Raw genomic sequence first — 27188 nt, 5'->3', positions numbered from 1 at the left:
CTACAACCCGTGGGGTCTCAAAACACTCCGCGGGGTACTACACAGCCAGAGTGACCGGCCACGCCCACCACGTGACCGCGTTCGTCTGCGTGTGAGGGCGGCGGTCTCCGGCGGGCCGAACCATAGTAATTGTCAGAACCCCGCGAATGCCCTGTACTGGCTGCTGCGTCAAAGGTGGGCATAAGTGACTACAGCCACCGTCATACGTTTTCATATCGCGCCAGACAGTCGTAGTGTTGGCCTTCCGTGGCTTCTCGTGAATTCCTTGTGTATTTTGGAATCGTCTGTTCTTTTGCCCCGTCAGTAGACGAGTCTAAAACACACACACAAGGGGGGTTTTAGTCACGTAAGCTAAGTAGTTTGCCTATTCAAAGACGAAAATAGCACAAGCAGAATCGTTTCTTGAGCTTAAAGTTTTCCATGGTACTGACTTTTGAGTTACATCATATTTTCATGCAATTCCGCATATTAAAATGATTTCTGGATTCCGCCTTCGGCGCCTCTAATAGTTCAGTCTTCCCCCGCTGCCGGATGGGAGAAGGAAGGGAGCGGCTGCCATTTTGGGCGAAACCATCCGCTCTCAAGAATGGGGTAGTTGTAGGTTCCGGCTAGTGTGTGGACTGCTGGATGCGATTGTGTTACTCGGGAGATATCACGTTCTTGTCACCGACACCGTGCTACGCTCGTTTCTGAACACTTTCTTTCGTAACTGCGTTCCTCCGGGCTTGAGGTGAGAACTACAGTGCGGGCGCCCCCCACCGCTGTAGTTTGGTTGGGCCCCCTGTCGCACGCACGTGGCTGGGCGCTAGCGGGCGCGCGGGGTGGCCTGGGAGTCGGAAGCGCGGCGCGGAGCCGGGCGAGGAGCAGCGCGGGCCCATGCAGGACGCGGAGAACGTGGCGGCGCCCGAGGCGGCCGAAGAGCGGGCCGAGCCCGCGCGGCAGCAGCCGGCCGCCGAGCCGCCGCCGGAAGAGGAGCCGGCGGGGCCTGGCACACCCGAGGCGGTGCGGGTGGAGGACGCCGAGGAGGAGGCGGCGGCCGGGCGGGAGTCCGAGCTGAGGGCCGAAGCGGAGGAGGTGGCCCCCGGCCCGACCGCGTCTCCGCCGCCCTCCCAGGAGCCCGCGCCGCAGGCCGAACTTTCCGCCCCCGCGCAGGCCTCGGCCTTGGCGGAGCAGGTCCGCGACCCGCCTGCTGATGGCCCGGCTCATGCGTCGGCGGAGGAGGCTGGCGGACCCGAGGGCAGCGCGGCCGAGGCTGAACCGCGTGTGGTGGAGAACGGCGAGGCGGACGAGCCCTCCTTCAGCGACCCCGAGGACTTTGTGGACGACGTGAGCGAGGAAGGTAAGGCGCGTGAGCATGGCGGAACCTTTTGGCTAGTTCCGCTGCCCGGGCACAAATCCGGTGAGTGTGTCCGCGATAGTCATCCGGGGCGGGAGGGGTGCTCGCCTACAGCTGCTGTCTGCGTGCAGCGAGTGTGCGGCCCCTGCTCTCTCCTCTCCAAAGAAGGGCCAGAAACCTTTTAGGACCTGGGTGTATATGAGTAGGAGCAACTTGGGACAGAGCCAAGCAAAATGCTCCAATTCCCGGGTCCAGGACCCCGGAGCTGACCAACCAGACCTCAGAGTGCCGATTCGGAGGGACAGGTGGTGCAGAACTTGGTGCCTTTGTCTCCAGGCCCCAGAAGTGTTGTCTCCGGAAGCAAATTTAGAACAGTGCTAGGCAGAACCTGCCAAATTCTGTTCTTCTCTTTTTTAAACATATAGAGCAGACCATTAATTTTTCAGATTCTGATGATATTTTGCCTTTCCCACCGTGGTTGGCTTTACAGGGATTATTTCAGCTTTCAACCTAAGAATCTGCTCCTTAATTTTTTTTTGGTGGCGGGGAGGTAGCAGGGATGGAACGCAAGTGTGCTTAACCACTGAGCCACGTCCCCAACCCTTTTAATGTTTTCTCTCGAGACAGGATCTCGCTCAGGTGGCTGAGCCCTCGAACTTGGAATCCTGTCTCCCAGTCACTGGGATTACAGTCATGCACCACTGTGCCAAGGCTCTCTTAAGTGACTTCTGATGATAGCTAATCATGTGTGTTTAGCCATTTTTAATTATTAAAGCTGGGAACACATCAACCAATTTCTGTATGTATTGACTAGGTTAATACCAGAGTGGGAAGAGCAAGAACATCACTGTTGATGTAGCCAGTGATACGTACCCCAAGGAAATATAGAGAACCAAGTGTTGTCAACTTACAATTTAAACACTTTTAAGTGACTAACAGTTACTGTCACCATTATTTTTTAACACTTTGATGAGATAAGACATTTTAGTATGAGAAGCAGAATATACACCACATATTATGAAGACTGGGAGCATCTAGTCTGCCCCTCACCCCTGAGGAAGTGTGTCTCTTCAGGTGATTCTTACCAGACTTTTGCCCAGACTAGTGATCTTTTTAACACACTAGTTTTGTTTTTTTAATCTAACTTTTGGTTATAGGCTCATTTTGAACTGTGACTATTTACTTTGCAGTCAAATTTTTTTTTTAAAGCATTCTTTAAGACCACCTAATTCAGATTTGACAGGGGGTGCTTAACAGTGCAAGGCCAGCTAGGCTGGGTGAAGTCACAGTGGGTTCCTGGGAGCCTGAATGATCCTGATGTGTACAGTGTTGTCCAGAGGGAAGAGGGGCTGCTGGTCCTGAGGAGTTAGAATCTTTTTTTTTTGGTGGTGCTTGGGATTGAACCCAGGAATACTCTATCTTTGAGGTATATCCCCAGTCCTTTTTTATATTTTTATTTCTTTTTTATTGTTTTGAGATAGGGTCTCCTACGTTGCCCAGACTGCCCTTGAAATTGGGATCCTTCTGCTTCTGCCTTCTGAATAGCTGGGATGACAGGCCAGTGCCTCAACTGCACCACTGTTCCACAGTCACACTTTAATTTTTTTTTTTTTTTAATTAATTGATTACTTTTTATTTATTTATTTTTGGGTATTGGGGATTGAACCCAGGGGTGCCAACCACTGAGCCACATCCCCATCCCTTTTTTTACATTTTATTTAGAGACAGGGTCTTGCTAAGTTGCTGAGGCTGGCTTTGAATTTGCCATCCTCCTGCCTCAGTCTCCTAAGCTTCTGGGATTATAGGCAGGTGCCACCACGCCTGTCTCATACTTTATCTTCTGTTCTGGCTAAAATTTGAGCTGCCTTTAGTGTTTGACCATTCAAAAATGTGAACAAAATTTCTGTCTTCTAATGTCATCTTCTTTGAGTCATGAAATATTATTTACCTGAATATTTGCTATTTAGTTTTGAAATTCTTTTTTTTTTTTTCCTGGAGCCAGATGGGGAATCCTAGAACCAGGAATAACTAAGACTGATCAAGATAGGTCTCCCATTTTATAGTTACTGCATTTACTCCCTTCCTAGGTAAGGGCAGATTTTTACAGGTTAGGTAGATGCTTTGAGCTTGTGGGAAGGAGGCCATAGTTTGTAAAAGCTTAGGTTTTTATTATAAGCCTTGTAAGTTCATATCCAGCTTAACAGGCCTCTTAATTGTATGGTGAGCATGTTTTAAGAGTAACCAAGAGATTCTACTATAGTTGCTTTCTTTTTTTTAAATTATTGCCATTTTTATTTTCTGTTCATTCTCATTGGTCTTTTTGATTCTGTTTTGAAACCACTGAATTTCGCTTGGTTACACTACAGTTTCTACAGTAAAGATTTCTGGCATTGCTGTTTCTCCAAGGTGCCTCTTTACAACTTTTTTCCTGGTCTTCCTTTTAGTCTTTTTGAAATTCAGGTGACAGCTACTTTTCACTGGGCAGGGGGCAATGCTGGGGTTGAACCTAGGGTTTTGCGTGTGCACTATCACTGAGCTATACACCCCCCCCATCAATTACTTTTTTAAGGTAAGATTTTCAATATCATTGAAAAAAGTGTTTGAATTAGTTAGGAATGGTTTATAATGGAGCTTGCCCCTTGAAATTAAAGATATATTTTTTCCTTGAATGACATTTTAACTTTTTTGTGGAAAATTTAGAGCACATACAGAAGTGGAGAAAGAATTTGCCTTTAACTTTTGAGAATGGAATACTTTATTACATCTGTCACATTTAGCATGTTGAAATTCTTGAGTATAATAAAGAATTAGGGTATAGTTTTCAGAACAACTAGAAATATGCATAAGAAGGCATTCTTTAGGTGTTGTTTAAAATCACCTGTTCATCTCATTTTGACTGTTTCGCTGATGTGGTTTCATCTGATGAGCATGCTTTGATGGCAGCTTTAAAAGGTATCTTCATTTTCCAATTCCTAGTAATTTACTGCTTTCTAGGCAAGTTACCTGAGTTTAGGGTTTATATAGAATGCATATTAAAAACATAGAATTTGGGGCTGGGCATGTAACCCAGTGGTAGAGTACTTGCCTAGCATGCGCCTGGCCTTGGGTTTAATTCCCAGGACCACAAAAAAATAAATTTAAAAAATATGGGGTTTGCTTCATTCTGTCTGATACTCAGTTTTACTTCCCTTGTGCCCATCTCCGCAGGCAGTCAGGTATTTTTATTGGCACTGGAACTTTATGGTCCAAAGGGCTCAGGTCCTGAGATAAGACTCATACAAAATAACAGTCTGTGGGCTCCAGGCTGCTTTTTGGGACCTGTTTGTGATTATTTCTCTTCTTTTTTTTTTTTTTTGCCCTAGTACTTTTTACACTCATTTTTCCTTCTTTTTCTTTTATTCTTGCTGACCATTTTATGAAAATGAATTAATTCTTAAGAAATTTGAGTACTGAAGTTTTGGGTTTTGAAAACAGGTGGCAGGAATGTAATAAATTTTTGAGTTTGTGGTGCAGTTATGGAAATAAGTTGTTAATGTGTGGAGCACATGGGAAGTCGATGCATACTGCTTACTTACTGTCTTCCACACCATGCTAAGCACTTACAGAATTAATGTCTGTAGATGTTTGATGCCTCCCAGCAACCCTGTCAGACATTTTGCCAAACTGAAAATGTACTACTAAGAAAGAAAAATTGCTAATTAAACTCTCAGGGTTTTTTTGTGTTCTGAAGTCTCCTGGTTTAAATGCTTGTCTCCCTTAGTACTGTCTTTCAAGAGGCTGTTGAGATATTGAAGTAATAGGAAGTAGCATTTGCTCTCTTGGTTCCTGGCATACAACTCTTAATAACTTTAGGATCTCCAATGTGTTTTTTTGTATGCTAATTAGATGACTACTGGCTGGGGTTCCTGGGGAACTTTGAGGTGAGGGTGCTGGTTGCTAGAGAAACCCAACTATGTAATTGTAGGGAGAAGGGCTGAAGGTTGAGTCCTTTACTAGTGACTGATAACCCAATCAGTCATGCTTGTGTAATGAAGTCTTCACAAAAACCTAAAAGGACAGAATCCAGAGAGCCTTCACGAAGCTGGGCCTGTGGAGTTGCCTGCAACTGGGTGGTACACTCAGTGGAAGGCATGGCAGCTCTGCACCACTCCCCACAGACTGTGCCCTATGCATCCTTTTATCTGTATCCTTTGTAATATCCTTTATAACAAACCTATAAACATTAAGTGTTCTCTGGATTCTGTGAGCACCTCTAGCAAATAGTGCTTGGTGGTAGGTTCTGACTAGAAAGGTAAGAAGGGCTTACTCAAGCAGTCCCTAGCGAATCCTTATTGGATTCCCTGGTGTAAGACCAGATAGCTCACCTGCATAGGATAGCAGGCACTGGTCTGGGAACCGGAAGGTGGAAGGGGTAGTGTGTTGTTTTCACAAATTTCTCTCTCTCTTCTTTTTTAATTTTTTTTATTTTTTTATTTTTTTGTTGTTGATGGACCTTTATTTATTTGTATGTGGTGCTGACAATCAAACCCAGTGCTTCACACATGCTAGTCAAGTGCTCTACCACTGAGCTATAAATCCAGCCTCTTTATTTCTCTTTTTAATTATTTTCTACCTCAGGTCACTAAAGAGATATTTTTTTCCTCCTTCAATTTTCTAGTAATTTGTATTCATTGAAACAAAAGTGTGGATATATCTAGCACCTCAGTATTTGTGTATTTGATAAAATCTTCTGTGAAAATCCCACTTTAGAGCCCTGTGCTGTTAACACTGTAATGGAATTTTGCCCAGATCTTACTAGAAACCTTTTGAAATCAAGGGATCTTTGGAAGATCTGGTATTAGGTCTTCCAAGTTTTTTGCCTTGTTTGCATTTTGCATTATTAAAATTTTTTTAAAAATTATTTTCAAGTCTTCCATTATTGCCAGAATCATTGAACAGATCTTGACTATTTATAGTCACAATCAAAGGCGTACAGTCTTTGTGATTCTTCCACATTTAAATCTTGAAGCAAGATGGGTCATGATTTCGTGTGTTCATAATAAAAGCATTTAGATTAGATCGTTGATTCCTCCCGTCCCCACTTGGCAGTCTTTTCAGTAAGCTAATGTATTAATGTGCATTTGGTTTTAGAAAGGTCATTTGACAATTCTTTTACTCAAACAGAATTACTTGGTGATGTACTCAAAGATCGTCCCCAGGAAGCAGATGGAATTGATTCAGTGATTGTAGTGGACAATGTTCCTCAGGTGGGCCCTGACCGACTTGAGAAGCTCAAAAATGTCATCCACAAGATCTTTTCCAAGTTTGGGAAAATCACAAATGATTATTATCCTGAAGAGGATGGAAAGACAAAAGGGTGAGCCTGTATGCTTATCATTGAAGTGCCATGTGTGTATTTTGGTGTCCACATGTGATCATAACCTGTTGTGGGAGCTCACTGTGAATGCATGCCACAGTACTGGGGGTTCATACTCAGGCCATCCCCAGCCAGAAACTCTCAGGAGCTGGATTTTAGTCCTGGGGACATCATGGAGGAGGAACATACAAAGTGACTGTTGGATTGGCTGCTGACTTGGGAAGAATCAGGCTGATAAGCCCATCACTGTTCCTCTCAATGGTAACAAGGGTAAGGGTCTGGCTGATCTGGATGCTGGCAGAGTTTCAAGAAAATTTTACATGTGGAGTTTTATGTCGATATTCCTTTATTCTACATTTTAATTTTTTTTAAGTTGTAGATGGACACAACACCTTTATTTTATTTATGTATTTTTATGTGGTGCCGAAGATCGAACCCAGTGCCTCACATGTGCTAGGCAAGTGCTCTACCACTGAGCTGTAGCACCAACCCTTTTTTTTTAACATCTCTGAAATGCAGTGCTTCTTGCAATCGAGATGAAAGTGTGGTGTCACTGCTTAATTAGCAGTTCTTAGTGTTATGGAAAAAAGTGCTATGTCTTTTAAAAGTAATGGTTCTGTAATTTGCTTTTTCTGATCAAAATTAGATCTTTCATGTTGATAAGTTGTATTCTAATTCCTTCATTTTATTTTATTTTATTGTGGTGTTGGGGCTTGAACCCAGGGCCTGGAGCACACTAGGCCAAGCCCTCTGCTACTGATCCGTACTCCTATCCCTCCATATTGGCAAATTTTAAACACTGTGATACTGTTTTCTTTTATGACTTGCTCATTTTCCTGTTGATTAACATAATGTTTTAACAATTGTGTCCTCTACCTGTGTCCTATGCAAGTGTGTGCATCACTGTTACACCCAGGAGTCAAGATTTTTGAACTTTGTAGAATGCCTGCCCCTGATTCACTGGGTGATGTACTGTGTGGTCCAGTGTCTGCTGCCAACAGTTTTGGGGAGTTTGTTTACTGCTTCCCAGTTTTGTCAGATCTTCTCCACCAATCTTTCGTGTAAATGTCAGCCTTTGAGAGCACAAAGTCATCTTATGGGAATGGGAGGATGATGAAGTTCAGTTTTTTTATTAAAGTTTTGACGTTTTAAAAACTACCTAGGATAGTTTGTTTCTGGAAAAAATACCAAGTACAGGTAATGCTGCTGACATTTTATGTTTTGGGGAAGTAGGCTGAAGGATAACCTTTTTGACCAGGAGTTTCTGTGCTGTATGTTTACTTACAGTGAACATCCTCTGAGGTCCTCTAATTTTGCATTTCATGCATAATAGTAGACTTTTTTTTTTTAACAACTTTATTGAGATAATTGATACCCAGCAAACTTAACATCATTTTAAAGTATAAGATTTGATAAGTTTTGACATAGGTATACACATCTTGAAACCACCAAACATTTTCTGTATTAGCTTACTCATTTTTCTACAGTTTATGACCTTGAAGGTAGAGACTTTGGATCCTCTAGTTAGGATTTCATTCTTTTTGAGGAAACTATTCGGCCTGTCAATTGTACTTGGTTTCTCTTTTGACTGCCTAATTTTTTTTTTTGAATTGAATTCAGGGACACTTTACCCCTGAGCTACATCCCCAGCTCTTTTTATTTTTGACTATTTTTCAGGGTCTTGTTAAGTTACTGAGGGCCTTGCTAAGTTGCTGAGGCTGGCTTCAAACTTGTGATCTTCCTGCCTTAGCCTCCTTAGTTGCTGGAACTGCAAGCTTGTGCCACAGTGTATGGCTATAGAGTGCACAAGCTGAAATTGCTCACTTTCACGCTTCAGGTATATCTTCCTGGAATATGCGTCTCCTGCTCATGCTGTGGATGCTGTAAAAAATGCTGATGGTTATAAGCTTGATAAGCAGCACACATTCCGGGTCAACCTCTTCACCGATTTTGACAAGTAAGTTTAGACTTGACTGTGGAACATGGATGTTAATGTGCCTGTGTAGTCACCCTTCCTCAGTGGGTGCTAGTGGCCTTTCAGGCCATAAATGTCTTATTGGTTAAACAAAATGAACAGTTTTTTTTTTTTTTTTTTTTTTTTTTTTTTGGTGGTGCTGGGGATTGAACCCAGGGCCTTGTACTTGTGAGGCAAGCACTCTACCAACTGAGCTATATCCCCAGCCCCAAAATGAAGTCTTGAGTCTGTACCATGCTCATGTCCAGCAGCTCCCCTAACCAGTGCTAACACTAGCAGACACTTATCCCTTCCCCACCTTTGGGGTGGGCTGGGAGGGGTGCAGCACTGCCTGGGCTTGCACTGTGTTCTCTCACCCTACCCAGTCATCAGTGTGTGCTGCTCAGCAGTGTCTGTTCTCCAGGTATATGACGATCAGTGACGAATGGGATATTCCAGAGAAACAGCCTTTCAAAGACCTGGTAAGTTGTATAAAATCCATATCTAAATAGTTAAAAAGAATACTGGATATCTTGATTTGAAGTTTTATTCCGTGGCAGTTAAAGATGTTCACAGAGGTTATCATCTCTCTAGGAGCAATGGTTACGAATGAGTTTTTCTTTGATTAAAGTTAACACAGTGCATTAAATCCCTTTTTTTTTTCTTTTAAGGGAAATTTACGTTACTGGCTGGAAGAGGCAGAATGTAGAGATCAGTACAGTGTGATTTTTGAGAGTGGAGACCGTACATCGATATTCTGGAATGATGTGAAGGACCCTGTCTCAATTGAAGAAAGAGCAGTGTGTATTTGCATCCCATGGGTGGCACTTACTTTTGCATTTCCTTAACAAAGTAGAACTTTGTTTCCATCAGAAACTAACAAAAGAGCTGGGTACCTTGGTGTATGCCTGTAGTCCCAGGGGCTTGGGAGGCTAAAGCAGGAGCATTGCAAGTTCAAAGCCAGCCTCAGCAACTTAGCAAGGCCCTAAGCAACTTGGTGAGACCCTGTCTCTAAATAAAATGTAAAAAAATGACTTGGGATGTGACTCATTTGCTGGACGCTCCTGGGTTCAATCCCCAGTTTTCCCCCTCAAAAAAAGAAATTAACAGAAGAGCAGGTGATGTTTCTTTTTCTTTGAGTTAACTCTTTGAGAACAACTTCTTTTATTCCTCTTCCAGCTTTGAAACAAGTCCTGAGAAGTATATGGTAGATTCACTGACCCTACCTTTTTCCACAGAGATGGACAGAGACATATGTGCGTTGGTCTCCTAAGGGCACTTACCTGGCAACCTTTCATCAGAGAGGCATTGCTCTTTGGGGGGGAGAGAAATTCAAGCAAATCCAGAGATTCAGCCACCAAGGAGTTCAGCTCATTGACTTCTCACCTTGTGAAAGGTAAGCTGGTAGAAACAGGCAGTTTTTATATTTTACCTCATTAGCCTTCTATGGCTAACTTCTTTTTTTGGGGGGGGGTACCTGGGATTGAATCCAGGAGTGCTCTACCAGTGAGCCACATCCCCAGCCCTTTTTATTTATTTATTTTTTATTATTATTATTTTGGGGGGCAGAGTGTACAGGGGTTTGAACTCAGAGGCACTTGCCCTCTGAGCCACATCTCCAGCCCTATTTTGTATTTTATTTAGAGACAGGGTCTCACTGAGTTGTTTAGCGCCTTGCTTGCTAAGTTGCTGTGACTGCCTTGAACTTGGAATTCTCCTGCCTCAGCCTTCTCAGTTACTAGGATTACAGGCGTGCGTCCAGCTCTAGGAATGATTTTCAAAGCCTTTTTATCTTGTGGTAATTTCACAATTAAAAAGGAAAATTGTGGGAAGAATACAAAGAACTCCTATATACTTTCTCTACTGGAATTCTCCAGTTAGCATTCTGTTACTATTACCTTGTCGTTTTCTATGTGTATGTGTATGTAAAACATTTTTACTTGAACTATTTGGAAATATAGTATTTTCCACTTATTTGTAGTTTCACACTGTTAGAGTTTTATTTTATTCTTATTGTTACTGTCTTATTTATAAGTTTATCATAAATAACTGTGCATAGAAAAGATAAATATATATATGTGGTTTGGTGTGAGGCCTTAGGCATCCACTGGATTGTCTTGGATGGATCACCTGCAAATTAGGGAAGTACTGCAATAAGTTGAAGTATCACATATCTCTACCCTAAATGTGCATCCCTAGGAATAGAAAATTCTTTTAGCTCATTGCAGTTAGTTACTAATGTCAGGAATTTGGGGAATTGAACACTGATTTGAGACTTTTTATTTTAGAGAGTACCATATTTCAGTGTGATTTTTTTTTTTTTTTTTTTTTGGTATGGTAATGCCTCATATAAGGATAAGTTCAGGATCTAGTCCAAGGTTTAAATCGTTTTTTTGCAGATCCTTTTCCCTAGGATGGAATTTTTCTCATGTCTGAGATAGTCCATGTGGCAGAGGCTTGTGTCAGAAGCTGGAGTGAAAGGAAAGCTTAAAGGAACCCTTATTAGGCTTCTCAGAGCTCACCTCAGTCTTTTCTTGGCCTTTAGTGTGGCAGTTCAGCTGTTACTTTCTGCAGCAGGCAAGCTTGTTTCACTGTGGGTTGCTAAGAGCACCCAGGAGTCCTGGTGCTTGTGCTAAGTTCATTCCTTTTTTTCTTTTGCACTTTTAGTGTCGAAATGTTCTAACACAGAAAACTGCCTTAGGTTGTACCTTATCCAAAATGCTCTGGTTCAGAAGTGTTTAAGATTTCAAAGTTGTTTGTTGTTTTTTTCCAGGTTTTGGAATATTTTTGTGTATGCATAATGAGATATCTTGGGTTTGGAGCCCAAACAAATGAAAATCATTTGTTTCCTGTATACCTTGTGCACATAGTCTGTAGGTAATTTTATATAGCATTTTTCAATGTGATTTTATTTGGACTACAACTTGTCACAAGAGATCAGGTGTGGGATTTTCCTCTTTTGGTGCCCAGAAAGTTTTATGTTTTGGAGCCGGGTGCGGTGGCACACGGGGCTGTGATCCCAGCAGCTTGGGAGGTTGAGGCAGGAGCATTGAGAGTTTGAAGCCAGCCTCAGCAATGGTGAGGTGCTAAACAACTTGGTGAGACCCTGTCTCTAAATAAAATACAAAATAGGGCTTGGGATGTGGGTGGCTCAGTGGTTTAAGTGCCCCTGAGTTCAGTCCCCAGTACCCCCAAAAAAAGTTTTAGATTTTTGGGCATTTTAGATTTTAGGTATTCTGATTAGAGGTAACTCCAACTGTATGAGGAATTGTAGTAAAAACTATTTATATTTAATGGTTTCTTGTGTTGCCATATTCAAAGTTTTAAAAAATATTTTAAAGTAATGGACATCTAATATTCATCAGTATATTATAAAGATATTTTTCTATATAGTTGCAATTCTGTTTTGTTTTGTTTTGTTTTGTTTTGTTTTTCGGTACTGGGTATCGAACCCAGGGCCTTATGCTTGCAAGGCAAGCACTCTGCTGACTGAGCTATCTCCCCAGCCCCCACAATTCTGTTATTAACATCAACTTCTTTGCTGCTATGACCAAAAGACCTAATAAGAACAATTAGAGGAGGAAAGGTTTGTTTTGGGGCTCATGGTTTTAGAGGTCTCACTCCATAGATAGCTGGCTTCATTCCTTGGGACTTGGGGTGAGTCAGAACATCATGGCAGAAGAGTGTGGTGGAGGAAAGCAACTCAGGACACGGCAACACAGAAGCAGAGAGAGAACTCAACAAAATCAAAATATACCTCAAAGGTATGCCCCCAGGGACCTTCTCCAGCCACACCCTACCTGCCTACAGGTACTACTCAGTTAATCCCTATCAGGTCCTTAATTCACTGATTGGGTTAAGTCTCTCATTACCCATGGTCATTTTACCTCTAAACTTTCTTGCATTGTCTCACTCCTGAACTCTTGGGGGACACCACATATCTAAACCATGACATCTAACAACATTATTACTTAATAACATGTAGCACCAGTGCATACTTAGTAACATAGTTGCAAACTCTGTACCTGGACCCAGTTAAGGTGTAAATGTTGTGTATGGTACTTGTGTCTCTGAAGACATCTTTCCCTGTTTGGTTTTGTTTTCATATTGACTTGTTAAGACAGAATTAGATACCCCGAAAACTTTTTTGTCTACTGAATCAGTCTGATTATTTCAGGCAGCATTTAACTTATTCAGTCTTATGTTTTCTGTAAACCGAGTTCTGATGGATATTTCTTAAAATTGATAAAATAGTTTTTACATAGTGTATTTAGAGTACCCATTCATTCCTAAACATTTAAGTGTGTCTGGAACAAGATAATTGATGTTTCTCATTTCAGTAGCAGTATGTTCAAATTGATAGACATTTAGTTTGAGACATACAGGTGTATGAGTCTTTATACATCTCCTGTGAAGCCTTTCTCAGTTCCTTCAGGCAGTTAGTTCCACCTGTATTCCTGTAACTTGCCATGTTAAGTTATAATTAATTTGATTACACGTTTGTCTATATCCACTTGAACAGTTTTTCATTCATTATTGGTAAAATGCTTGGATGGTTGGATTCTTTTATTATATAGATTGCAGTGGGAAAAGTCTATTTTTAGTTAAGGTCTTCATTGATTGCTGTAGTTTAAGAACAGTCCAAAAAGTCCTTAAAGAATGTCATACCTGATGGTAGAGGTGACTAAAGCTGTCACACTTTTTAACATTTTTTTATAAAACTTTTTTTTTAATGTGGTGCTGACAATCAAACTCAATGCCTCACATGTGCTGGGCAAGTGCCCTACCACTAAACCACAACCCCAGCTCCTCAAGCCATCATTTTTAATATGGCTGATTAATCTGGTGTCAGAACCACACCAGGAAAAGATGCAGTCCTTGAAAACCCTGAAAAAAATGTTTGCCCTGTCTTTCTCATTGTGCTTGCTTGCTTCTGCTTTCCTACCACTCCTGCTTTCCTACTGCTTGTTGTAAAGGACAGTCTGGTTAGGAGATTTTCACTGTGTGTGAACAGGGACCAGGTACTATGACTGTGACAAATCAGCAGTCAGGTGAATAATTGCTGGGGGAACCCCAGGAACAGATTTTCCCTTTGGATGTATACTTAATTCCCTTTGGAGGTGTACCTAATTTCTGAACCCCATGTCCGTGTGTTTTGCTTACCTGGTTGGTCTTAATTAACAGTGTTAAAGATGCCATGGGAATCGCATACTACTTCTTCCTCTGGGCCAACCCACTCAAGCAGACTCTCATTTGGGGTGTGAGTAGTCTGCCCTGTGCTGATCTTGGTGGGGATCTTATTGTTGGGGTCTCTTGCACCACTGGTACTGAAAGTGGATGAATGCCTCACACCTGCAGAGGCTGTCTTCTCTCCCTCCCTTTGAGAATGCTCTTTGAGGGATCAGAGAGCATTCTCAGGGGAGCGTGGTATATGGGAAAAATGCTGATTCTTACAAGTCTTGACTGCTTGTTCTGGGTGTCCTGTGCTTGTGACTTCCAATAGCTGTGCTGGAACTCAGCCTTCTGCCCCATGGAGGGGGACACACACTCATTGTACATCGAGTTGTAAACTTCACATAAGCTGTTTACGCCGTCTCCCTCTTTTTCAGATACCTGGTGACTTTTAGCCCCTTGATGGACACTCAGGATGACCCTCAGGCCATAATCATCTGGGATATCCTTACTGGGCACAAAAAAAGAGGATTTCACTGTGAAAGCTCAGCCCATTGGCCTATTTTTAAGTGAGTAGACCAGAGGAGTAAGCTGTGTGTAGCTTTTTCTTTTTTCATTGAGGTAACCTAGCTCTTCTTTTTTCTCCTTAGGTGGAGCCATGATGGTAAATTCTTTGCAAGAATGACGCTTGATACTCTTAGCATCTATGAAACTCCTGTGAGTGATTTTAAGAATCTGTAAGACTGACTAGGGTGTCTGTTGCTTGAAGTTGTCAGTACTCTTGCTCAAGGATATATAGTGCCTTTTCCTTAACCTGGTGTAGTGAGTAGAGGGCGGAACTTAACACACATACCAGGTGCTGTGCTTTCCCAGTTGCTCATGTTCTGGATGGAAGTCTTGAATGGTGTCTGTCATGACTTATTGTGCTATAGGCAGTGGCTTTGGAAGTGTGTGTGTTTTGCTTCTGGGTAGGTGGGAAGTGGTTTTGCTATTCTGCCTGTTACCCTTGATGCTTACACTATTCCCCAGGCAGACTCACAGTGAGAACTCTGAACCTTTATAAAAAATTGTGTATATCATTGAGGCATTGGCATGATCTGACTCAACTGTAATCCTTGTTTGTTTGTTTTGGGCAGTCTATGGGTCTTTTGGACAAGAAGAGTTTGAAGATCTCTGGAATAAAGTAAGTGAAAATTTCTGTTAGATTGGTGTGAGTGTGCTCTGGTTGCTCTGACAAAACATTGTAGACTGGGTGGCTTCAAAGAACAGAACTGTATTTTTCTTGTGTCTGGAGACTAGATGTCTGAGATAAGGGACCTACATAAAGATTCGGTGTCTGGGCTTCCTCATAGATGAATGTCTACTCCCTAACTTTGCCTTGTGGAAGGGGCCTCTTATAAGGGCACTAAACTAATTCACTAGGGCCCCCCTCCTGACCAAGTTACTTTTCAAAGGCCCCAACTAATGCTGTCCCCTTGGGAATTCACATTTCCAATACATGAATTTGGGGAGTGAAACCTATAGTGGATCACAGCTGGCTTGCCTTGCTCCCCCTTCTTTAGCACTCCATTCTTGGGCAGTTGGAGGACTCCACTCGATGCTATAAACAGCAGGGGAAGGGGAGACAGCCTAATAGGTTGTCTCTTCTGGGACTTCCACTTTAAACCATTGCTCTTACTCACAGTATTTTCCCATTCTTGTGCACATAATGAGCCCAAATAGTCTTGGACCGTACCTGTCTTTGAACTGGAGACTCTTGGGGTTCAGAGACTTTGGCCTCTTAAGGATGAACATTGGATGAAAGATCTTCCCTATTGGTCCAGTGATCTGGGAGGTGGAGTATGTAGGCACCAGTGAACCACAGTTTGTTCTCATTGTCATAGACGAGCATTCATGTTTTTATTCATCTGAATGTTCTTGCCACTGTAAACTACCAGTGGTCCAAGAATTGACATATCTTAACTACTTTTGTTTTTCCATTTGGTGTAATTTGGGCTTATAATTAAAAGTAAAATCAGGACTTGACTCCCGTTAAATATAAAACAGAATTTTGCATGTAAAAAAATTTTTCAGCATAGACAAACTCATGGATCATCTGTTACAATAGCCCCCTTATGGAGTGATTTATAGGGAAGAGGGATTTGCCTTAATTCACTTAGTTTTCATATGGCTAAATCCATTAGCCTAAAATTGGCTTTACTTGGCCCTGTTGCAGCAGTACTTGAGTGGGATTAGTAATATGTGTGTCTCTTCTTGTCAAAATGAGTATAACAAAAAAACCTCAGAGTCATAAGGACAGCTAAATTGTACACACAGTGCCTATAACAGTCTGGAACAGTACTGTGCACAGTGAACTAGCTATAAGTTTAGTGTTAGCTGGTCAGGATGCTAGTGTAGAGCTTTTATAGAATAAATGAGTTCTGTTCTCTTCTGTTGTTCAGTTTTATAATCATTTAATCTTTATATAACATTTTTATTTTCTTTGTCCTGCAGAGATTTTTCTTGGTCTCCTGGTGGTAACATAATAGCCTTTTGGGTCCCTGAAGACAAAGACATTCCAGCCAGGGTAACCCTGATGCAGCTTCCTACCAGACAAGAGATACGAGTTAGGAATCTATTTAATGTTGTGGACTGCAAGCTGCATTGGCAAAAAAACGGAGATTATTTGTGTGTTAAAGTAGATAGGACTCCAAAAGGAACCCAGGTAAGTGAACATGAGAGGGAACAGGTTATTTCTTGCACTTGGTTGTAAATAAGCTGTTCTTTTTTTTTTTTTTTTTTCCCCTACTGGGGAATGAACCCATGGGCACTCAACTACTGAGCCATATCCCCAGCCCTTTTTCTATTTTATTTAGAGATAGGGTCTAACTGAGTTGCTTAGGGCCTTGCTAAATTGCTGAAGCTTTGAACTTGCGATCTTCCTGCCTCAGCCTCCTGAGCCACTGGGATTATAGGCGTGTACCATCGCACCTGGCCTATCTGTTCTTTTATTTGGAGGATGTTAGCAGAATATGTTTATTCAGATTTTTGGGTAATTTTCAGCCCTACTTGAGACCGAAAGTGGTTAGCTGACATGCCATGGTATAAGAACTCTTGACACAGTCTATCTGAGAAATACAAGTTCTTTTCTCCATGAAATACTTTCTGGTCTGTGTTTATTGTCTTTGACGTGGAAACACTGGGGGAAATGGAGGTTTTAGTCTTTTTTTGGGAGGGGGATGGTATCAGGAGTTAAACCCAGGGGTGCTTAACCTCTGAGCCACATCCTATATTTTATTTTGAGACAAGGTCTCACTAAATTGCCGAAGCTAGTTTTGAACTCATGATTCACCTGCCTTAGCCTCTTGGGTCGATGGTATTACTGGCATGTACCACTGTACCCTTTGGTCTTTTAAGCCTGTTTTTTTTTTTTTTTTTTTTTTAATAGATAATACACTCAGCTTAGCATTCACAGGAATACAGTAGACTACAGACACTGAGCCTCTTTCTACATTGGCAGTTGACAGGAATGTATAATTTTATTTTTAAACACAAACATTTTCTTTACATAGTGTTTTACCCAGATTTTTTGTTTGCATCACTTTATTATTTGCCTTATCAAAAAATTACCTGAGTGTTCCTTTTAGTGGAATTATTCATCTTCCCTTTCTATTAATTTTTTTTCTTAAGATGCAATTAACACATGATAAAACTTGCCTTTTAGTGGTAATCCTTAGTGGTAAGCCAGTTCAATGGCTTTTAGTGTATTCACAAGGTCATACAGTCACCACTATTAATTCCAGACCATTATCTTCATTCAGAAAAGAAACGGAGTACCTATTAGCAGTTGCTTTCCATACCCTTCCTTACTAGGACCTGCTAGTCTACCTTCTGGCTCTATGGATTTTCCCGTTTTGGATGCTTCACACAGTCTGTGGTCTTCTGTCGGCTTTTTTTTACCTGGCATCTTCACATTTCATCCATTTTGGCATGGATGAGCATGTGTCAGCATCCATTCTCGTTTATGGCTGAGTAATACTCCTTTTATACACTTGTGGCTGTTGGCTCTGGTGAGTAGTGTAGTGCCCTGCTTTTGAACACACTGCTTCTTGAAGATCCCGGTGCAGGTTATTCCACTGTATCAGAATAGTTTGGTCCCTGTTGATGAACCTTTAGGGCATTTGGGAACTTCAGTAGACAAGCCACAGTGAGTATGACCCTTAGGGCATTTTCCTTGAAGTAGAATCTGGGTTAGCATCAGTGCACGTCTCCACTGTTCTGCTGTAACTGCCAGTTTATACTCCTAAGCCTTCAGGAACATTTCCTCATGAGAGAATTTTAATCCCATTAGGTGTTTGGGGGTGGTTCACTAGGTTTAAATCTTTCTCATGCTTTTAATTTCCAGAATGTCACCCCCCCTTTGTTTCCAATTCAGGGTGTTGTCACAAATTTTGAAATCTTCCGAATGAGAGAGAAACAGGTACCTGTGGATGTGGTTGAGATGAAGGGTAAGCTTCATTTTACTGTCTTGTGGTGGGGTGGGCCTCCTGTGCTGTTTTGCCCTTGGCTTCTGCAGCATTCAACTGACCCCCTGAGCAATGTGAGATGATGTACTCTGAACAGACAGCTCCAGACCTGAGCACATGGAATTACAGTGGTTTTGTCCTTTTTAATAAAAAACAGCATTTAGGTTTTATAAGTGCTGGTTAAAACTTGCCCTACTTTTCCCCCCACATCTTTGTGATCTGTAGCACCAAAGCCAAAAGGGTTAGTTGTTCTCATACTTAAAAAAGAATGTGTGAAGGATGGATTTTCATTCCACATTTCAGACACATCACAAAATGTGTCTCATCTTAGAAACAAAAGTTGTTCTTGAGCTAAGAAGAGGCAAGAGTTTTTTGTTTTTGTTTTTTTGTAACCTTAAAGGATACATGTGTATCCTTTGGTTCCCCCCCTCCCATTCTCTAGGCAGGGGATTTGAACTGCATGGTCCTTCGGCATGCTAGGCGAGCGCTCTCCAAAAGGAGCCAAATCTTCAGCTCCTCCTTTGGTTTCTTGAATGAGTTGCTTGCTGTATGGAGGATTATTTCCTTTTTTCTTTTTGTTGCTGAGTATTAAGCCTGGGGTACTTTACCATGGAGTTACACCTTTAGTCCTTGTTTTAATTTTTTTTTTATTTTGTAACAGTCTCACTAAGTTTCTGAGGCTGCCCTTGAACTTGTGATTTTCACAAAGCTAACTTTACCTCTTTTAAGATTAGAGGTTTCGACTCATGGAAACTATTTAGTGCTGTTTCTTGCTGTTAGCTGGGAAATTTATCACGTTCTTTTTTTTTGCCACGGAGAACGTACAGAAATGAGAAAATGGCGAAATGTGACCATTGTATTAGGGCAAAAAGGTCACTGCAGGTGTAGCAGTGAGTATAGGAAGGTGATGTCCTCAGGCCTACCAGACGTTGGCCAGTCTCACTGTGGGTGTGACTCTTAGGAAAGCAAGAGCTCCTGGGATCAGAGGTAGAGTTTTACCTAAAGCATCTCATACAGATTAGATCAGCTTCTTTTGTTGCCTACACCAGTCTTGTGTTGCCCAGTCTGGCCTGGAACTCCAGGGCTCAAGTGACCCTTCTGCCTCAGCATTAGAGTGCTTCAGGCATGTGCCACTGGGTCCAGCTAAGTGTGTTGCTTTTCAACTCTGGTAATGAACTATTGCCTTTTTCTTGTCATCACTTGTTCTGTGGGCCTTCAAATAAATATAAGAATTTGGGGGGGCTTTTATCTGGTTGATTAGCAAACATCTTTTTTTTAAATATCTTTTTGGTTGTTGATGGACCTTTATTTTATTTATTTATATGTGATGCTGGGACTCGAACCCAGGGCCTCACACATGCTGGGCAAGCACTCCACCACTGAGCCGTAACCCCAGCCTCTGAATAGTGAACATCTTAACTGATTAGAATGTTCTCATAAATGATCACAGAGGATGCTAACTTTTTAAATTGGTTGTAGAAACCATCATAGCCTTTGCCTGGGAACCTAATGGCAGCAAGTTTGCTGTGTTACATGGAGAAGCTCCTCGGATATCTGTCTCCTTCTACCACGTGAAGAGCAATGGGAAGATTGAGCTCATCAGTAAGTGGCCTGACCTATTTTGGGCCTCCTTGTCTTGACAAATGAGCAGAGGTGATAGGATTTGGTTTTTGCCAAGAGTACGTGATGGACTGACCTAGGCACCCTTCTGAGCACCCTTCTGAGTTTGATATAAATAAGGCAGCTGTGGATTAGCGAGGCAGGGATGACTTATGGAAGGGAACTTGTCCACAGAGCCTAGGCTTCTGTGCCCCTGGCTTTTGTTGTAACTTGGGGTTTCTAAGACCCTATCCTCTTTCATTGGTCTGAATAAAATTACATCCTTGAATCTTTTTTAGTGCTTTGCATGGGGGTCAGCACACTAGGGACTCCATTGGCACCACCCTCCACATGACTGTATCCCAGGACTTAAAGGGGTTTCTGTACCTAGGAGTAACTTCTTTTTTTTTCTGCGGTACTGGGGATTGAACTCAGGGCCTTGTGCTTGCAAGGCAAGCACTCTACCAGCTGAGCTATCTCCTCTGCCCTAGGAGTAACTTCTCAGGACAATTCTTTGCAAAGTCTAGTTCTCAGTTTGCCACAGCTTAAAGTGTTTTTGCTAGGGTTAGTTGCTGTGTGTTTCAAAACTGGTTGTATTTTTCTTTTGTATATAAAAAAAATTTGGCAGGGGCTGGTTTGTGGCTCACTGGTAGAGTGCTTGCCTAGCATGTGTGAGGCACTGGGTTTGATTTTTGAGCACCACATGTAAATAAATAAATAAAGGTCTCATCGACAACTTAAAAAAATATGGGCGATTACAGGCTACCGGGAGGCTTCTTATTCTTTGTTAAAAAGACACAAGGATAGGTGTGGTCTACCTTCTTTCTTTCGTTTTTGGGGGTGGGTACCAGGGATTGAACCCAGGGACACTTAATTACTGAGCCACATTCCCAGCCCTTTTAATTATTTACAAACTATTACTATTATTATTATTATTATTATTATTATTATTATTTTGGTACCAGGGATTGAACCTAGGGCCAGTAAACCACCAAGCCACATCCCTAGCCCTTTTTTATATTTTATTAGAGATACGGTCTCACTGAGATGCTTAGGACCTTACTAAGTTGCTGAGGCTGGCTTTGAACTCTCGATCCTCCTGCCTCAACCTCAACTGGGATTACAGTTGGGAAGATGATAAACCTAGTTTTATGAACACACAACTAGAAGCTATTGGAGTCACTAGAATAACCTTTGGTCTTGGGGTCATGTCTCTGATATCTGATGGATACCATGGACTCTCCATATTGAGCCGTGATGATGAACATTTACAGTAAGGGCAACTCTTCAACTAATTGCCTTCTGGGAAAAAAAAGTACCTTCAAAGAACCCCTGTGCTCTTTTATTTTCCTTTTTTTAAAAAGTGTGAATCACATCTTAGATGCACTTAAATGATGGATTTTCTAAAACAGTTTTTCAAAGATGACCAGCGGTATGGTGTGTGTGTGGATTCTGGATGAGTCCATTTTTATCAGACCTAGCCTAGAGCAGCAGTGATGTGTCTGGGCTGTAGAACCATGCATAGGCGCCTCACAGGCACCTTCTCTCCTTTCAGAAGTGTTCGACAAGCAGCAGGCAAACACGATCTTCTGGAGCCCCCAGGGGCAGTTCGTCGTGTTGGCTGGTCTGAGGAGGTGGGTCCAGAGGTCCTGTTTCTGTATCTGCACCCTGACCCAGGTCTGTGGGTCGCAGCAAGCTGTGTCCTCTGGTCTCTTGCTTAAGAGATGGAGTGCTATCATTCAGTTGTGTCTGTCACTGTCCCAGACTTGGGTGAGACCAGGCAGATACTTTCATGGATGGGTGTGAACATTCTTTTGTGATCGAGCAAGGACCTTCACAGCAATCTAGTTATCCTCATGTGAAGCCTCACATCTCCTAGCAGGACTACTGTTTAATTAGATAGTTGTGTGATTATCTTTTAGCAATGAGAATTTTTAAATGTCTCCCTCACTTCCCTGTCAAACCAGTTGATTGTTTAGAAATAGTAAAGATGTTTATTTAGCATTTTGCGCCTCAGTTAATATCATTGTGTTGCTTATTTCCCCTGCTGCACTGCAGAGTTGTTACACCACTTTGGGAAGTGTGGTTAGCCTTGTTGCACTTCCTCTAGAAACAGTAGTGTAGTGTCTTTAGGAGATTGTTACTCTGGTCACTTCCTTGTCAACGATGAGACAGCTGAGGTGAAAGTTTGGGGGTGCCGAAACTCCACAACCAGCAGCGATCACCTGACTTCCAGTTCCTGCATGTCACCATGACCCTCCTGCCTCTCACAGCAGGAAAGCAGGGATGACTATGTGGAGTCTGACTGCTATGTTGTCTCCGCAGTATGAACGGTGCCTTAGCATTTGTCGACACTTCCGACTGTACTGTCATGAACATTGCAGAGCACTACATGGCCTCTGACGTCGAGTGGGATCCAACTGGGCGCTATGTGGTCACCTCTGTGTCCTGGTGGAGCCATAAGGTAGGGGGGCTAAGAAACCTCAGTAGCAGAACCAAACGAACCTTGTGAAGCTTGCATCCCGGGCCTCAAGGAAAGAGCACTGAGTCTGGTACCAGCTCCTTTCCCAGTCTCATCAGAGAACATTGGGATTCTTGTTTTTAACTTTCTGAAATGATCTGTCTTTGACAGAAGAGCTAAGGTTGGTGTCAGTGAAAGAAGGGTTCAGGGATTATAGAAAAGGTGGAGCCTGGTACAGGAGCACCATCTGCCTGTTTGGGGGAGAATCTTATCCTAGGCCTGGGATTCTGGAGACGGGTGAGATTGTGTTATTCACACACCTTTTGGGGGGAGAGTAGCCATTTCTTTTTTTTTTTTAACCCATATTGGGGCTGGAATCCAGGTCCTCCCACATACCCAAACCCTCTACGCTGAGGTACATACCAGCCAAGCAGTTTCCTCTAGAGTCTCACAAAAGATCCATAACCTGAGGACTTCTCAAGGAGCATTTCTGGCTGCAGGGCCTGTCTGCAAGAGCACAAGTAGTTCTCTGCAGAATCTCCGATTCCCCACATCTCACCTCTCAAGTTCATTGTGCCAGGTCTTCCAAGGACTTCTGTTTATATTTAATGACTCTCTTTTGTTGACGTATTGACATCTATCCCACTTGATACAGATGGAGCCCATGCAGTCAAAGAGGGTGATTCTGTTTAGTGAGGCAACAACACGTTAGGAACACCAACTTCCCAGATCTCTCTGGGAATAACATCTTGAGTTACAGTCTCTGTTCAGATTAGGGTGCCTGGCCCATGATCTGTGTTCAGACCTGTTCAACTGTCACCACAGTGAGGTCCACCTCCACACCTACTTAAGGTCCTTGTAAACTGCTGACCACTGTTTTAGGTAACACTTAGTTCCAGAGTGATGGGACAGTGAGGAGTCACACCAGCACATGAGCTAAGGCACTGCTTCCTGCATTGAGGAATGAAAACTCGACCAGGCACACTGTGACCAGTGATAGGTGACTTGCATTCTGGTGCAAGTTTCATGTTGCAGCAGGAATAAACAGGCTTATGCTTTCTTAAGTACTCTGTATACTGCATCCTGGCACACTGTAACCAGTGATAGGTGACTTGCATTCTGGTGCAAGTTTCATATTGCAGCAGGAATAAACAGGCTTATGCTTTCTTAAGTACTCTCTATACTGCATCCTGGCACACTGTGACCAGTGATAGGTGACTTGCATTCTGGTGCAAGTTTCATGTTGCAGCAGGAATAAACAGGCTTATGCTTTCTTAAGTACTCTGTATAGTGCATCCTACAGTTTGTCTGTCTCTGGTTTGTTCGCTGTCTTGTTTACTCCTGCTGAGGGGCCCTTGTTTCTTTCCCTATTGGATCTTAGGTACCCAGAATGTCATTGTGTAGCTGCTGGGGTTGCTGTTGTGTGCAGTGAAGGTTCTAGGGTATTTTGTTTCCCTGCTGGAGCAGTGACTCACAGCACACACTGTGTTGTAGGTTGACAATGCTTACTGGCTGTGGACATTCCAAGGACGCCTTCTGCAGAAGAATAATAAAGATCGCTTCTGCCAGCTGCTCTGGAGACCGCGGCCCCCCACACTTCTCAGCCAGGAACAGATAAAGGTGTGGGGTCTCTCCAGGCTCAGTGGAAGCAACTGTGGCATTAAAGGAAAACAATTGTTTTTTCCTACAATTGCTGGGGTGGTAGTGGAGGGTAGAAACAGAATATTTGTGGATGGTCCTTTGAAGAGATGCAAGAACAGTAGAGACTAGATGGAAAAGAGTAGTTTCAGGATTGTCAACATAAATTTTGGGGTCGTTTTAAGGAAGTTCTGCATTAACTGGGATGGGTGGACAAAGATGCCAGGGGCTTTTAACAGCCTTTGTGGGATTAGAAGATTCACTTCTGGGATTTACATAATTGTGGTGAAGTAGGCCAATGGTATTCAACCAACACTAAGAGGAAAATAGAAATCCAAGGAAAAGGTCACTCAGGATGAAGTGAAAGGGAAACCAGTGTGCCTCAGTGCCCCAGATGCTGTATTCTAAAATCACTGAGGAGTTGTTTCATGTTGGCAGGTTTGAAGGCTGCATTTGTGGTTCTTGCTTTGAATGTTAAACCCTGAGTTACTTGCTTTTTGTTTCAGCAAATTAAAAAGGATCTGAAGAAATACTCCAAGATCTTTGAACAGAAGGACCGTTTGAGCCAGTCCAAAGCATCAAAGGTAAGGCTCACTCTTAGAACTGAGAGAAATGCTAAAGGCAGCTTCCATGGCACGGGGGAACCAGTGTGGATGGAGAGGAGGGTGTGTCTGTCTCCGTGGGACAGGTGAGGGCACTGCTTCTCCCCTGGACACTGACTTGTTCTGGGGCAAGGCAGTGGTGTAGGCCAGTAGCTTTGGGCTTGGTGCCACACCTAGAACAGATGCTTGACCTTTGCCCTGTTGCTGGCTGACTTTTCAAGTTTGGGTTTAGGGAGCAAGGACAGAGGAAGATCCTTGAGAACAGACATGTTCCTTGCATGGAGAGTTCTCTGTAAATGGAGTGGTGGGTACATTGCACAAGATGCAGGTTACTTGTGGCAGAATGCTTTCACTTTGGTTAAGCTAAAGCATGAAGATGAGTGTTAATTCTGTGACTTTCCGCCTAACTGTACTTAGGAATTGGTGGAGAGGAGGAGAACCATGATGGAAGATTTCCGGAAATACCGAAAAGCGGCCCAAGAACTCTACATGAAGCAGAAAAATGAACGTCTGGAACTGAGAGGAGGTAACAAAGGTTCTGAGGGTGTCCAGAAGTGGAGAGGACTTCCCAACCCATGGGTGGTGTGACTCCTTAGTGCAGTGCCTCTCTCCTACGCCGGGCTGTGGCTGTAGTTTCCGCAGCTTTCTGTGAGCATCCAGGGTCAGCACACTTTGTCCTCTTAGGTGTGGACACTGACGAGCTGGACAGCAACGTGGATGACTGGGAAGAGGAGACCATTGAGTTCTTTGTTACTGAGGAGGTGATTCCTCTTGGGAACCAAGAGTGACCTGAGCACTGTGTGGTAAGGCCATCCTTGTTGCTTTGTTGTCCCGTGTTAGAAAGTGCTTTGTTGAAGGTGGAGTGGGTCTCAGGGTCAGCCAGGACTTTTGTGTGTGCAGCATGGAGAGCAAGTTCAGAATTGCTCTAGGGACCTGACCACAGCTGCCTGGCCAGTTAGGTGAAGGCGTCATCAGACACCTTGGGTTATGAATGAGGTTGATGGGAAGAGGCAGGAGTTCAGCCTGATCATCTCTGGAGGGCTCACAGGAAGAAGAGTTGAACACAGCAGTTGTACCTCCCTATGCAAGTCATTGTCAGTTGAGGCAGAACCGCTTAGTGACCTCTCTTGTTCTTGCTTCATGACTGTCTAGGGACAGAGGTACTAAGCTGCACAGTGATTTTGTGCTCTGTTGCTATGTAGCTAACTGCAGTGGGCCATGGACTCAAAGGCTGGAGTCTTGACTGGGGGCTACCGAGGTGCCTGCTCCTGTGGTTCACCTATTCCTTTGTTGCAGCATCACCACATCGTGCCCTGAAGCAGAGGCCACCCTTTTGCAGAGAGCCTGCACAACTCTGAATCTGCACCTGTGCTTTCTCTCACTCTGGGCTGTGAATGCACCTGGGATTCTTCCATCCTGACACTTTTTTGTGCCTTCAAACCCCTGGTGTGCACAGTGGGGAGGTTTCGAGGCACTGCTTTGGTTTTTCTCATCTGGGTTTTGTCAACCACCAGTGTTCGCCGAGCAGACTCGCTGCGGTGCTCCTATCGTCTCCTCTCCTGCTGCGGTGGTGTTCCGGGGGTTCCACCTGCAGCTGAACTGGGTTTTAGTTCAAGGACTCACTGTTCGCTACATGGGCCAGTGTTGGGTGCATCCTGGAGACTGGCAGGGAGACAGCACACTGCCTGTGTCCCACCAAGCTCAGCGGCGTCATGGCCATGGACTCCGCAGTGCAGGTGTGGCAGGTTCTCTCAGCAGGTTGAATGTGGAAATAAAGCAACCCTGTATGAAAAAGCTGTCTTTTCTCCTCTTTGCATGTAGGTAAGCGTCTTGACTCTGATGCCTCTATTCCCCTCTCCCAGTGCTAAGGGTCTGCAGCCAGGCCTGGTGCCCACAGGGGAGTTGGCAGTCAGTCATTCCACACATACACTTGGCTTGCAGGGAGCTTGGTGGCCAGCTCGGAGAACCCGGTCTCCCTCCAGCTCTGTTGCCTTTCCAGCCATGTGTTGGTCCAGTGGGTTCAAAATAGTTTCTTCAGTTTTTTCATTTCTGTGTGGGGTGGGGGGGCAGAATGCATGTCTTTTTCCTGATGAGAACCCTTTAGTCTTTCTGGGGTTAGACAAGTTAGAAAGTTTGTATTGAGTGCATCAGTTCAGCCACTGTGATATCCTCAGAATATTTAGTTTTACTGTTGAGAAGGGAGTGAACAGATCCTTGTGGTTTTAGTCATTTTCTCTGCAGTGTCCTGCCACCCATCTGTGCCTTGTGATATTGCTGTCTCTCCAACCTCCTTCCCTGCATCTCATGGAGCCCAAAGTTGTGCTAAAATAGCAGGACACATGGGAGGGATTTTCTAGGATCCACAGCCATGTGACATCTGCAAATGTAAGGCATGCTTGAGGTGGTGGGATAGACTGATTACAGGGCAGGGACAGAAAAAGTGCTGCACTTGAGATGCTCAGTTCGCTCCTGAGAGATTGAAATGAAGCCTTGCCCCAAGCTCCTCACTGACTGTCCTCAGTGGAGCTGTGCCCCAAGCTCATCTGTGGCCTTTTGTGGAGGCTC

The 27188-nt window shown here is 43.3% G+C and overlaps 1 protein-coding gene across 1 annotated transcript; it reads left to right on the top strand.

The window, feature by feature from the left end:
* The first annotated feature begins 808 nt into the window (after positions 1-808).
* Positions 809-26417, top strand: Eif3b (eukaryotic translation initiation factor 3 subunit B). Its single transcript, XM_047533680.1, has 19 exons — positions 809-1339; positions 6500-6692; positions 8530-8649; positions 9071-9128; positions 9318-9446; positions 9885-10042; positions 14256-14387; positions 14469-14535; positions 14955-15001; positions 16312-16522; positions 18233-18305; positions 19803-19925; positions 21478-21556; positions 22248-22386; positions 23878-24003; positions 24528-24605; positions 25041-25149; positions 25308-25426; positions 25920-26417. Exons 1-18 carry the CDS (start codon positions 877-879, stop codon positions 25409-25411), a joined length of 2409 nt encoding a protein of 802 aa, XP_047389636.1. The 5' UTR covers positions 809-876; the 3' UTR covers positions 25412-25426; positions 25920-26417.
* Positions 26418-27188: the final 771 nt, after the last annotated feature.

The sequence above is a fragment of the Sciurus carolinensis genome, chromosome 18 (assembly GCF_902686445.1).
Source record: "Sciurus carolinensis chromosome 18, mSciCar1.2, whole genome shotgun sequence".
NCBI lineage: Eukaryota > Metazoa > Chordata > Mammalia > Rodentia > Sciuridae > Sciurus > Sciurus carolinensis.
The sequence above is the reverse complement of the archived record's forward strand: the minus strand, read 5'-3'. Positions and strand labels throughout refer to the sequence as shown.